This window comes from Pelodiscus sinensis, chromosome 21, assembly GCF_049634645.1.
Source record: "Pelodiscus sinensis isolate JC-2024 chromosome 21, ASM4963464v1, whole genome shotgun sequence".
Lineage (NCBI taxonomy): Eukaryota > Metazoa > Chordata > Testudines > Trionychidae > Pelodiscus > Pelodiscus sinensis.
Window position 1 is genome coordinate 24,745,074 of NC_134731.1, and position 13,535 is coordinate 24,758,608.

At 51.5% G+C, this 13,535-nt stretch overlaps 1 protein-coding gene across 3 annotated transcripts in view; it reads right to left on the reverse strand.

Annotated features, from left to right (window-relative positions):
- Positions 1-2,042: 2,042 nt before the first annotated feature.
- Positions 2,043-13,535, reverse strand: part of SPNS2 (SPNS lysolipid transporter 2, sphingosine-1-phosphate) — a 200,960-nt gene continuing 189,467 nt past the window's right edge. For 2 of the 3 annotated variants that reach the window (XM_075904318.1, XM_075904316.1), the window contains exons 12-13: positions 10,642-10,688; positions 2,043-7,870 (exon numbers count right to left, since the gene is read on the reverse strand). In XM_075904318.1, the coding sequence (XP_075760433.1) occupies positions 10,646-10,688 (43 nt within the window). In that variant the 3' untranslated portion in view covers positions 2,043-7,870; positions 10,642-10,645. The remainder of the gene's footprint in view (positions 7,871-10,641; positions 10,689-13,535) is intronic. The other variant, XM_075904317.1, reaches the window with a different exon arrangement.

Here is a 13,535-nt window from a genome sequence, read left to right on the forward strand (position 1 = left end):
GGGGGGGTTGGGGTTCCTGCCCAACTTAAAACAAAAATTCACTTTTCTCCAAATGTCAGTTGTGTTGACGTACCCCCCAGACTTCTCCTGAGTACCCCTAAGGTCCTCGTACCACTGGTGGAGAAACACTGCCCTATATTACAACTTGTACTCAAGGGCTTCAATGCCCTTGAGAAATCCCGGTTAGAAAGAGGTCTCCAGACCTTTCTTGTGGCAGCGGGGACTTGTGGAGGCGAGGGTGGTGAGCAGAGCTACGGATGGTGACAGGTCTAATCCTCGCCTTTCCTTAAAGCATTTCTTTAAGTGTCTCTCTGTGAGAGTGGCTGTCAAGACATGAGATTCTGAGTTCTTCCTACACGAAGGCTCTGAGCTAGGGGATAAGGGAGGCTGGATTCACTTTCAAGTTGTGATGAGGTTGGGGCCTGTTGTGCTAGTGTAACTCACACACCTAGTGGGTGTGGTTCACTGTCCCGTGTGGTGGCACTTAGACCACTTACAGCAAGAGCTAAGAATGAGGGCGCTCTACTGCCTTAGCTACAAACCAGCTGGCTTTATAGCTCAAGCTTTGTGGCTCCCATACTGAGCTCCCGAAGTTCCAGGTTCAAATCCACCTGCAGGCAGATATACTAGCTGCTGTTCGGGTGTAGTCACCACAACGCAGGAGTGCTGCCCTCCATGAAGGGGGTGTGAGTTGCAGGTGTCCAACACATCTTCAGACCAGGATTAACTTAGTAAATTGAGCTGGAGTCTGCTTGTCCTGCTGCAAAAGCCCTCAAGAAATGCCTTGGAAAGATCTCCAGCGCCAGCAGCAGGGAGGGGAGAGGAGAGACTAGACTAAAATGGCAAAGGAGCTGGAAGTGCAGCTTCTCGTTGCTGTCTCATCATTACAGGCACCTGCTAACGAGAGTGCTATGTGCCGCCTGCCGCAGCCAGATCGTGGGACCCTCCGAGAGCCACACTGGGTTCTGTGGCTTCTAGGTCACAGGGCAAACACTGCAGAGGTCCAAGTTCAGCTGCAGGAGCCTCTGGCAGCTGCTTCAATCAGACCCTTGGCACAATCCAATCAAGCTGAACTCCCGGTGCTCTTTGCCAAGAGGAATCGAGGCTGATGGCAGTTTCTGTAGGGAAGGAGCCAGTCCAGTGCCACAAAGCTGCCTTGCCAATGGGACCTGAGCTGTTCTGATTGGTGGTGCACCCCTGGTTGGCACTGGCAGCAAGTGCACAGTGGGGGCTAGGCTGTGCACCAACCTCTGTTGGTGCACTGGAGCTTGCAGGCCACTCCTGGGGTTAGGGGGAAGACTCCTGCCACCTGGCTATCTTTTCCCAACCAGCCCGGCCACTCAGGCTGGGTGCTGCCAGGGAAGGGATCCCTTTAATTTTTCATTTTTCTTCATGTGCAGAATAAATGTTATGTCCCCCAAGGCATGTGCAGATGTACACCACCAATGGACACACATGCTATTGGAGCTCTGCTAATCAGCTGGGTGGCATTTGGCTCTCTCCGGGGTGGCTCCCTAAGCGCTCAGTTTTCGGGGAACACCGTGCAATCTGCGCAAACGCGTCACTGCGTTTAGGCACCTGTGAAGTGCAGCCCCCTTTCTGTGAGTCTCCTCTCTGGGGAGAATTGGAGCCGGGCCCTCACATGGGTGAAGGTTCTGCCTCAGATGAGTTCCTGCTCTTGGGCCACCATGCCCCTGACCGCGCTGATTTTGCACCGGGCACTAGCTGGCTCCTTTGTTTACCAGCATGGCTGGGATTCACGCCAGCGCCCCGAAGAGACTCTGTGCCCCCTTACGCATCACCTGAGCGCTCCAGTGCACCGCGCTCTCTCGGTCCCCCGGGATCCATTTGGTCTCCTGCAGCTGGAGAGTCTCCCACCAGGAGCTGCTGTTAACACCGGGGAGCACAGCCCCGCCTGGCAGCCTGGACCACCCACCTCCGTGGGGAATGCCCCGCACGGCACCGGCACCACCGACAGCACCCACTCAAGTGCCGGCAGCCGCACCAGCCGTGGCCACGACACAGAGGAGAAAGCCGGGCGGTATGCTTTAAATATTTTTATTTCTTAATTTACATAAAGGTATATATTTGGCTTTATTTCTCTTTATACTCTGAGATTTGACAATCGATTGCTCTTAAAAAATAAAATAGCCATTTGCTTCTGAAAGAAATCAGAAAACTATTTTATACGCCTCCCTTGTATAACAAGAAAACGTGCCATCGCGTCCCATCCATCACGCTGGCAAAGTGGCCGCAAGCGCTGGGTTACAAAACACGAACGCAACCGGAGGAGAAACCAAGTCATTCGGCAGCAGGGGGCGGGGAGATAGGACCGGCGCCTTCTGGGCTGCAGAGAGGTTCCCTTTAGTGACGTTTCTCTTGCCCTGAGGTTCGGCTTTGTAGCCTGGGGCCCCTGGCAGAGCGGGTGCTGGGCCCAATCCATCAACCTTCGCTAAGGCGAGCAGCTGCCCAGGACGGCACCAAACCAGCCCCGGGAGCGGAGACTGCAGGATGCCAGTACTAGCTCAGGGCGGTGGCTAAAGTGTCCTGTGGCTCCCTTGTCCCCTCCGCCCTCAATTTTGCCTCCTGTTGTGTGTGTGGGGGGGGGGGGAAGAGGGGTGTTGCATTGGCATAAACGCTGCTGTTCGCGGCAGACGAGAAATGCTTTTCCGAGGGTGGGAAGCCCTTGCAAGCGGCTGTAACAGTCTGGCTCTGCTGAGGTGATCCTGCAGCCTCCCCAGCTCCCTGTGCGCTTTAGCCCAGCCACTGAGGCAGGGGCCGCTACCCTGGTGCGGCCCCGCCGGTGACTACCTGCAAGGCAATGGCCGATACCGGGCTGCGTCGAAGGGAGCGAGTGCCCAGCCGCCAAGCCTCGCCGGTGCGGACGTGAGGGAGAGATGAGGGAGGTCAGAGGGGCGCTGAGGGAGCGTTCCGGCCCCGTCGGTTGTGAGGGCTACACAGGGAGGGGAAAAGGTGCAGTGTGTGCCTGTCCCTAGCATCCTCCTTCTTGCATCAGGGGCCATGTGCGTAGGGCAGGCGAGGGAGAGTTCCCTCTCCCCCAGCTCCCATTCTGCTGTCCAGGTTTAGCTGCTCTAGCGTCGGCACTGCTCAGCACTGCAGCTTGTTGGTGGGGGAGAGATGCGGGGAGGTAGAAGCCGCCCACGGGCCCATGGCCTTGCAGATGCTCTCAGGACCCGCTAAAGCCTTACGTCTAATGCGCAGACCCCCATTTTGCCTACAGCCAATACCCAAGACTTGCTTCTGTTTCCTGAAGGGGGCCTACACAGGCAGAGCCGTGACCCTACAGCAATTACACTGAGGGGCATTTAAGTGCAGGGGCTAGGCCAGCACGTAGGGCTGTCGCGCTAACCCGCTACTGCCTCAGCTTCACGCGGAAAGTGATTTCTTAGCCCTGCCGTCTCTGCAGAGCTGGGGCAGCTTTCAGAGCCTCGCCCGCTGCGCTGGGTCCCTCCTCCTACTAGCTTCACTCTACGTCTACTTTCAGCCCCTCCCTCTCCCCTGGTACACCAGCAAGCGCTGGGCCTCGCGCAACGGTTGGGCGCGTTAGGGAAGCCCCCGGTACCAGCTGTCAAGTGACAAGCGCACGTTAAACTATCTGCGTCTCGGTGCCAAACGACGCACCCAACTCTATTTCTGCTGCGGCTTTTCCTGACGCCCTTCTGTGGGGAACCCCCGTCTCCATGGCGAGAGCCCCGGCCCTCGTCGGTTCTGAATGTGGCCGAGGAAGAGACTACAGTAGTGCCGCAGAGGAACACCGGCGTTTGCACCCTGCGCCAGAGCTGGGAAGGCAGAGCGTTCCTCGTGGACACGGTGCCAGAAAGGGCCGGTAACGCTCTCCATGTTACTGCTGAAGAAACAAGCGGAGAGGTAGCGTCTGGCCTACAGGCCACGCAGTGGAACTGGGCCTGGAACCCACTTGTCCTATTGGCAAGAACTGGCATCAGCGCCCATGAGATCAATGCCACCCGAGGGAGGATGCACTAGCAGAGAGCCCGAATGTTACACCAGAAGGTAGGTTGTACCCAGCCGCCTCCTCTTCAGTACTTCTCACGCCTCCCTTCTCTGGCAGCCAGAACGCTTGACTTGCTGCTTTGTCGTTGCCCTGCCCCCTTGATCCGAATGACCTGCTTTCTTTCTAAAGAATAAATATGTAATAGAAGCTCTAACAGAACAATGCTAGAGAAATTCCATCTCGAAATAGACATGTGTAGCGACACCTCAAAAACACCTTCCTCTCTTTGGGTGGCTGCACATGGTATGCAAAGGGGAGATGACAGCCTCAAGATGGGGGTTTCAAAGTCCCTGCTTCTTTCCCTCCCTGGGGTCTCATGGCTGGCTACTTTAGCTCTGTGGAGCCTGGCGTTTCATCCTCCGACAGGAGAATTCAGTCAGTGAAGGATCCCTGGTGTGGGGACAGGAGCTAATTCTCCATTTGCTTACACTGTGGCCAGACACCGTGGAAGTGTGGCCTGCCCCTCCACGACGGCTGTGCCTTCCTTCGAAGGAGATGGTTGTGTTGCCAAATGGAAAATGCGGTCAAATTAAGGCGTATTTATCAGCTCCCTCTCCACTGCAAATGTATTGGGAATAACATCCCAGGGGATGCCAACGTCCTGCTCTTGAGGGTTAAGTGCTGTAACTTTTAAAGCACCTTGAAGTAACAATTTAGGAAATCCAGCTCCTCTGCCCTTGGCCTCTGACATCCAGCTGCCTGCCTTCAAGGTTTTACATAGATTAACGGCGAACATCTTCACGAGAACCACAAAAAATCACGTGCTTCCAACGCAGGCCTTTGGCTGCCAGGCTGCGGAGGTTTCCTCGAGCAAGGTTGTTAACGGCATGAGGTGGGAAATGAAGCTTTGGTGTGCACTCGCTTTGCTGATTATTGTAGCGGAGCACAAGCCCAGTGGCTGTTCTCCTGGGGACGGGCCAGTAGAAGGCTTCGCGCTCCAACTGTCTGCTCAGCCTATAAAAAATACTTATAAACTCCCCCACCATCGAAGACTATTGGCAGATGAGTCCCTACAGCAGTGGTCCCCAACCTTTTGGGGCTGCCGGACGCCCGGGGACAGCACTGCCATGCGCCACGCACCCGGGGGCGGCACTGCGCATGCGCTGCACACCTGGGGCAGGGCCCACACATGTGCCTGGCGCCTGGGGCGTAAGAATGGCTCCGGCCGGCCCTGGTCACTAGGCGGGCGCACATAAATGCCCCCGGGCACCATGCTGGGGATCACTGCCCTACAGAATTCCCAGGGAGGAAACCAATAGGATTCTCTAGCCAGGAGTCACCAACTGTGCCAGGGGCTTCTGTAGAAATGACACTTCTCGTGGGATTTGTTTCTGCAAACGTGAGGTCACTAATCTCACCGTTTAAGGCCTGGGTTCCCAAACTGGGGGGGATGAAGAAATTCCAAGGGGGGGGCCGAGGTGACCCAGCTCTCCCCCACCCCCATCAAGTTTTGCTGCCCCTAGTTTTCCTCAACTAGTTTTACTGCTATTTTTTTGAGGGGGAGGGGGCCCGTGAGGGTTTTTCAAAAATCAAAAAGGGGGCGTGATGCCAAAAAGTTTGGGACCCACTGGTTTAAGGTGACCCAGGCAGTTCCAGGTTCTCTCGCAGGACTGTTAGAAGGGCTTGTATTGCTCATTTGGTTAGCCACAGCTACAGTGACGAACTGGTCTCGTTCACGTCAAGGGGATTATTAACTGACACTTTGCTCAGTTGTTTTAAAAGGAATCTTATTGCAAATGTGGCTATTTTTGACCAGGACACGGGTAACTGGAGGTAAATATCTGCCGTCTCTCGTGTCTTCCCTGCAGAGCACAGCTCCCTGCCTTCACGGTGGACGTGAAAAGACTTGAAACATTTTAAAGTGGGGTGGGCTCTGATTTACTCGTGCCGACGTGGTAGCGTTGACGTTAGTTAATCAGTGGCTCTGCTGCTACTAATCTCTACCCCACTGATGAGTAAAACCGGCCCAGAATGCTCGTTAGTATTGTTTCCAATCCAGCCCTGGCCTAGTTTGAAAGGAAGAGTATTTTGCTGGGCTGCTTGAAAAGGGCTGAGGCCTACATGCATTTTCCAGTGACACGTAAGTAAACGGAGGAGAGAGAATTGCCCCAGCTTACGCTTTTGACTAAGCAGAAAAATAAGGTGAGTGGGCAATTATTTTTCTGGAGCCGATAGCACCTCATTGCTCACAGCTGTAATACCTTCATGCTGGTGTAGTGTAAATGTGACACTTGAATGTCAACTACAAAAAACAAGACCTCTTTGTTAAACAAAAGATCTGACATTAGACACAAAGCGAGGAGAGGCTCACTCCTTACAGTGTGGACGAGGGTATTAAAAAGAAAATCCCAGAGGCAATTCTGGAAAGTTCAAAGTGAACTTAAGTCAGACTGTCACTCCCTTAGGAGGGAGCAAACCAGAACAGTTGGGGTGCATCTACGCTGCACCGTAACTCGAAATAAGAGATGCAATTTGACCTATGCACATTGCGTCTCTTATTTCAATGCTATTTCGAAATAGCTTATTTCGTCATTTAGTGCCAAATTTCAACCCTAAAAAATTTGCTTGAAAAGGGCTGAGGCCCAGTGATACGTAAGTAAACGGAGGAGAGAGACTTGTCCCAGCTTACGCTTTTGACTAAGCCAAAAAATGAGGTGAGCGGGCAATTATTTTTCTGGAGCCATTAGCACCTCATTGCTCACAGCTGTAATACCTAGAAAGCCGGGATATTCCAGTATCCCGAAATAGTGTTGCAGGGTAGACGTTGCCTAGGACTGCAGGGAGGGGAAATACTAAAATTGTAGGAACAAAGCTTTATAACACCATAAATGTGTTTGAAAAATACTGGGGGAAAATCATTAGTATTTGCAGCATGCATAATGATGATTCTATGCATGTGACCACACACAGACCCTCAGTGCAGCAATACCAGACTTCAGGGAAAGCAATTCATCTCTGGAGTTCGGTATTTTGTAAACTTTCTTCTCCCTGGCACTGAAACGAATTTCATTAAACAAAACTGGAAGCCACCAGAAAGCACTGACCATGGTTTTCCTGGCTCTTCTGTAACAATCCCAGAGAACATCTTGTGCAAGGGAGAGACTCTCCTTCTCCTCCTAGCTGCTCAAGAATGACTCACAGCTCTCCACGCTAGTGCCACCGTGTCTCCTTTAAGCAGGACGCTGTTGCTTGGACCTCTCTGCCATCCTTTCGCATGTTCCCCTGGAGCGCTCTTGGGGGATGGATGTGGCCATGCAGTGGAAGCGTTCACATCCAGTAAGGTGCCTGGCCTCACGAGATGCTCAAAGCTTGCATACAACTCTGCCAACTCTCTATTTGGTGTCTTCTGCGAAGATAAAGCATCTGCAGACCTGTTTGAATAATCATTGAAGAACGCCGGGTTGAGCCTTCAATTTGGAAAGCCGAGATATAGAGACCAGGTTTCCAGCTGGCACAGTCTCTGGCTGACCGAACTGGCAGCATTTACTAGGACGTATGTTGCCCTGTATGCAACAAAGACTTCTTCACTGGCTAAACCTAATGTATACACAATGTACAGTCAGTCACAGGGTGGTGTGGGTGTGGGGTCTGGACACTCACTGTTGACGTTCAGGGATATGGGAAACCCTACAAGACACTTAGGCCCCCGCTTTGCGTCTCTGACCCTGACCCTGCAGCTGGTTAGAGTGAAGTGATTGGCTTAGCACTTGATAAGACTCCAAATGCATCACGGAGCTGGATGTTTTGCTTGTTTCCAGTCCTGGGGGTTCCTAGCTCGGGTGGTGGTTGTGTGAGCTGGAGTCCGCCCCTCTTTTCCTTCAACGTCTGTCACGTCAGCTGTGAAGACAAGGGAACAAAAGTCGTTATGCAACAGGGGGTCTTTCTGGTCTTGGCACGAGCTTGAAAAACAAACCCTAGTTTCCACTCGATATGATGATCTGGAGAGATGGCACCAGAGGGAGGCCTCACTGATGTCCAGGTTGTACCACGTGAATGATGCCAGTCGCACTGAACCAGTGCCACGGGCCTACTGTGGATGTTGTTAGACTGGGGTAGCTTGTTCCCACGGGGGAAGGGAGAAATGTACCAGCATGAGGTGTCATGTACTCCCCTTCCTGCATCCGCAGGAGCGCTTGTGTTGGTCTAACTAGAGAGGTTTTAAAAATCAACTCCTCTTCCAAAGTAATTCTACTGCAGCCCACGGGTCTTAGCGCTCAAAACCCCACCCCATAAGTGCATGAAGAATGGGCAGTAGGAAAAATAACTGGAAGGGGTTAGGTGCACGTAACCCTTCCGCAACACAACGGCATTACCCGCTTGGCACATTGGACGCTCCCTCTGAAACCAGCCCTTCCCCTTTATCAAAGGACACCAAGAAAGATCTTAACTGTAGCTTGAGGCTCTTCCAATGACCAGGCCTGTTCCAATTATAGTCACAGGCCTCTCACATGTCTGCAGAGGGCATGAGAGCTTCCTGTGACTTCAACAACATTAAATTTTACTGAAAAAGTTGCACTAAAATTTGGAAGAAAACGGGGGGGGGGGCTCAAAAAGGAAAAAATCCAAAAAATAAAACACTCTGTGTACTTGTAAATGGCGCAGAATTGATGTGAAAATAGAAAAACAAGCCCAGAACCCAGCTCTTTTGTTTTTAATCACTTTTCAAACTGCTGCTCCTGCAACCAAAGGGTTGAGCAATTGCACTGAGTCGTTTGCAACTGGAACGCAGAGTCAGCGATTCTGCCACTAATGAAGAAGAAAGATGAACTAGAGCCCAGCCCCCCCTCCCCCCCCCTTCGCACTGCTGGGGTCACAGGAGTAAGAGGCAACATTAATTTCTTTTAAGGAAGTGGCACCAGCAGCTTTGATAGCGACTGCAGGCGGTAGCTCTGGTGGGTGAAGAGATGCTATTTTTTACATCACTATGTGACCTTCCGTTTCCAGCTGCTTTAATGGGAAATGTATTAAATCCATTATAAGGTAAGTTTTGCCAGAAGAGTCTCTGATGATTCTTTAACCATGTTCAAAATCATGTAGCATGCTATTAAATAGCATTAAGTTGGTGTTACCTTTCATGCCCTGGGCTGGGAGTTTAAGAGCTTGTCTATTGGGCGCTTAGATTCTACCATGATCTATGTACCGCCATAGAAACAATAGTCAAGATAACATTACATCAGTTCACAAAAAAGACCATCCTTAATTGTGCTATTTTAATTCTGATTTCACAAAGTCCCCACGGCACTTTTTTATGGGCAAGACCCCCCCCCCTTTTAAGCCGGATCGATTAATTTTCCTGAAGCCCCAGGAAGAGTTTACCCTTTGCTCTCTGCAGCTCTGAGCTGGGGGTACAGGGGTAGAGGTGTGCGTGTGGTCTAATGCCCAGGCCTCAGAATGGTCCTCCAGGGAGGCATATGGCTCAGCAAAGAGGCAAAGTCAAAAAACATTTTCCAGTGTAAGGTTGTGGATAGTCATGTGGCAGCACCACAGCAGAACTGCTGTACGCAAACGAACTTTAGGACAGGCCAAATACTGACCTGGCTTCCACTGACATCACCAGGGTTTGGTTTTGCACGTGGTCCCTAGTCTGGCCAGAAAAACGGTCATGGTGTTGCTGGAATTCAGTCAGTCCAGCAACGGGCTCTGTCTACACTACCGAGGCTAGGCAGGCATAGCCCCCTCTGTACGCCGACGGGCTGTGGGTTGCTTCATGCCCCTGACTGACACAGCTATGCCGGGATAGACTGGTGGTCCACGGAAGTACCGCAGGGGGTCCATGGAAAGTTTACAAGTCAGGAGCCTTCCTTCCTTTTCTTTTTCCTTCCATATTTTTCTTTCCCTCCCCACCCCCAGGGAGGGGTGTCCATGAAATTTTAATAGATTAATAAGGGCTCAAAAAGGTTGGGACCCACTGGTGTAGACCAAGGCCAGAGCATCTGGTTTGGCATTGGTATCACCATTCATGCTACGGACCTCCTTTGGATGGCAAAGACCTGCAGTATCTTTCAAGGAGGGTGGGCTGAGAGAAACTTTATAGGCCCCATTACCCCCCCCCCCCCCACCACCTTCTTCTCCAAGTTTTTTTTTTTTAAAGCAAGGCACCGGAGTACAAGGGGGTCACACAGGCCTCATAGCTTCTTCAGTCCCTTGCTTTTTTTTGCATCGATAAGGGAGTGATTTCATTGCAAGAGTCACTGAGAGACTTGATTCCCTGGGATTTGCCCTTGGGGATAAGCCGAGGGTGGGGGAGAGAGGGGAGGGGAGGGGAGGGGAGGCTCTGCTCTGCTCTGCTCTGAAGGAAGGTGTTTCACCACAGAGTGGCCTTTAGCTCCTAGGAAGCTGTAACTTTGGGCCCTGGGGCCCGGCAGAGTAAAATGGAGGGAGTTTGCAGCTAGGGCTTTTTTGGTCAAACTATTTGATCCTAAAGGCGCCTGCTTTGCACTCTCTCATGTGACTTGCCCTTGGTCCCTGTAAGCTAGAGGGAGGGACCCCCCCAGGACACAGTGCCATCCGTCTGCTCAACTGCAGGGGCAGGAACTGGAAAGCTCCTTCTCCAAGGCCCGGCGCACCCATGTCACCACTGTCATTGTGTGTTGGCTTTGGTCACTCACCTTCTCAGACTTTCACAGAGGCTGGTGGCACCATTAATTGATTCACCCTGGATAAAAGGGGGGAAAATAACGTCAGGAATAAACCGTCAGCAGGGAGGTGGCAGAGCATCCGTCGGCCCAAGGGACACCACCTAACATCCCCTGTCCTTGCCGGAAATGGTCAAGATTCGTATTGTCAGTGTGGCTGCTCTTCTCTCCAGAGGGCTCAGTCTCTTGAGAGGCGGGAAGCTGGCATGCGTTGGCAGCTGCCCTGCGAACACAGGTCTGGGGCTCCCACCACTTTCTTGGTAGAGTCTGTGGGCAGCTGGGCCAGCCACGGGAACATGCCCGGTGACATGTCCGATACGAATTGGCACAAACCCGTCCACAGACATTCCGACACGCAGCAGCCGTTTCCCTCAGCAGGGAACAAGGCTCTTTGCGCTGGAACTGTGGAGTGGTGTCCTTTGGACTGAGCATAAATGGGAACAGCCACCACTGAGACGGGTGGGTTTAAAAGCAGTCTTTCACTGGCGCTGAAAGACTTCTTGGTCCCGGCAGCAGCTCTCCGGGGTAGGTCTAATCCACCAGGTTGTGCAACTTCAGCACCACATCCCTGTTCTCTGTCCCAATCAATGTAAGCTGCCTTACGTCCACCTATCTGGAGGGTAGCCCGGGGCTAGGGTAAGACCCAGTCTCTCTCTCTCTCTCCAGCTGAGCAGGCATCTTTCCTGTATTTATCCTCACACTCCCCTGTGAAAGGGCAGTGCTATCACCCCACCTTTTAACAGATGGGGAACTGAGGCTCAGAGAGGTTGTTCCAAGTCATTCAGGAAGCCTGTGGCAGAGGAGAGAATTGAAACCTGGTCCCCTTACCCGCTGGAGCATCCCTCCTCTGCCAAACACACCAGGGCTATGTCTACACTCGCGGCTTCTTGCGCAAGTAATATGCAAATGAGGCTAAGCATGGAATATCGCCGAGCCTCATTTGCATACCTAATGAGCCACCATTTTTTTCAGAAGAGGCTCTTGCACAAGGAGCATCTACACTGCCCCTTCTTGCGCAAGAAAAACCCTCTTGTGAAATGAGGGTTATAGGAGTCGGAGTAAGAAGTTCTCCAGGTCGACATGATTTCAAAATAATGGCTTGTGCCCTTTATTTCAAAATAACGCTATTGTCTAGACGTACCCCAGGTGTTCGACTGGTTTTCTGTTTCATCTGAGATGCAGCCAGGTAGAACATTACTTACTGTCTCACCTGCACCCTGACTACCTTTTGATTGCATTTGAACTCCTGGCAGGTCAGCAGAGACTTAACAGAGAGAGGCAAAAATACTAGTAACTCCAAATTTTCCAATGGTCATAGAATGTCCCACAGAACCTTGAGCAGCCAGCATGCTCAGGAGTCTCCCAGACCTCGGCGGGGTCCCACACTGCAGTTTGTCACTTCCCATTTAGGAATATCTGCTGAGTAAGCAGCTGTTCCTAAATTGCAGTATTTTCTCCACAGCGTTTTCTCAAGGTCCTGAGTGGTTTCATTCCTCTGTCGGAGGGAGACAGGAACCGTTCTGTTCCTTCCCGACAGAGAAGGAAACTTGTCCAGACTGTCTTAATAACCGAAACTGGTTGGAGACACTTCCTGATTGTTTCCACGGTTATCTCCACCACTTACAAAATGAGTTTACCCCCCGCTCCCCAGTTTCCTCCATCTAGAAAACCCAAATCTCTCTCCCAGAGGTGATCAAATAGATTTTGTGATATGTGACAGCATCTATAATTACAAAGTATTTATAGAACCATCTCTTTAATATTAGACTACATGCTCTGAAATGATGTATTAAATATTTAAAGTATGTAAAGCAGATCTAATTTTGTTCTACTCAGAGAATTAGAACCAACGTAGTATATATTTGCTGTGACCTTTTATGGGTTATTGTGTCTATGCACCAGCGTCACTGAGAGGAAACTGGACTGTCTAAAAAAGGCTATTCTCCAGTTAACTCTAGCCCTTTTATTCCAGCCGGTCTACATGGCCAGCCAACGCACAAAGCAGCCCAAGATTTATTATTTGTAGCACACTAAGTCCCATTATGCAAGGAGCAATACACACACATACTAAGAGACCATTCCTGCCTCTGCTTCTAAAATGATTGCTGCCAAAATCCCAGCAAATCTTCTCCCCCCCCCCCCCCCCCCCGCCATTCAGGCATAAGGAGAAAGCCAGGCTTCCCTTTCTAGCCCCTCCCCCCACCCACCTATCTTGGCTTCATTTAGGCTAAAGTTTTCGAAAGTGTCTTAGTAGCTTGGGAGCCAAGCTGCCCCTTTCAGAAGTGACTTAGGCTCTATCTACACTTGGCGACAAAAGTGAATACCGGGTCAAACCGGTTTTACTTCCTTCCATTGTTGACATTTCATGGCCACATTGCTAGCTCCCCTGGTGGCAGAACAAAGCATTGTGGGTCAGCATCCCACACTGAAGGGTTGGGAGAAGGCAGAGCTGATCCCCGTGCTTGTTGGGATTCCTACATAGCTCTGGGAGCTCTCTGGACTAAGGGATGTCAAAGCAGCACAGCAGGGCTGTGCTCAGGGTTTTGTGATCTCTGCTGCTATCGCAATCTGCAAGAGCTATGCCAGAAGTTAGGCAGGAAGTGCTGGTGACATTCTCTGGCCTGTGTTAGGTGGAAGGTCAAACTAGATCACCATAATAGATTTTTAAGGCATAAAGGACTATGGAAAGCAACCCTTTCTCTAAATGCCAGAGAGCTGTTCCATTCCTTTCCTGCTCATCTTCCCCAAGGCTTACTTAGCACAACTCTCCCCTGTCTTGCATATGCAGAGACACTTGCCCGCAGGTTCACTGTTTGAGGATTAGAGTAATTACCAGCCCAGCAGGGACTGGCAGTCTGTGAACCCAC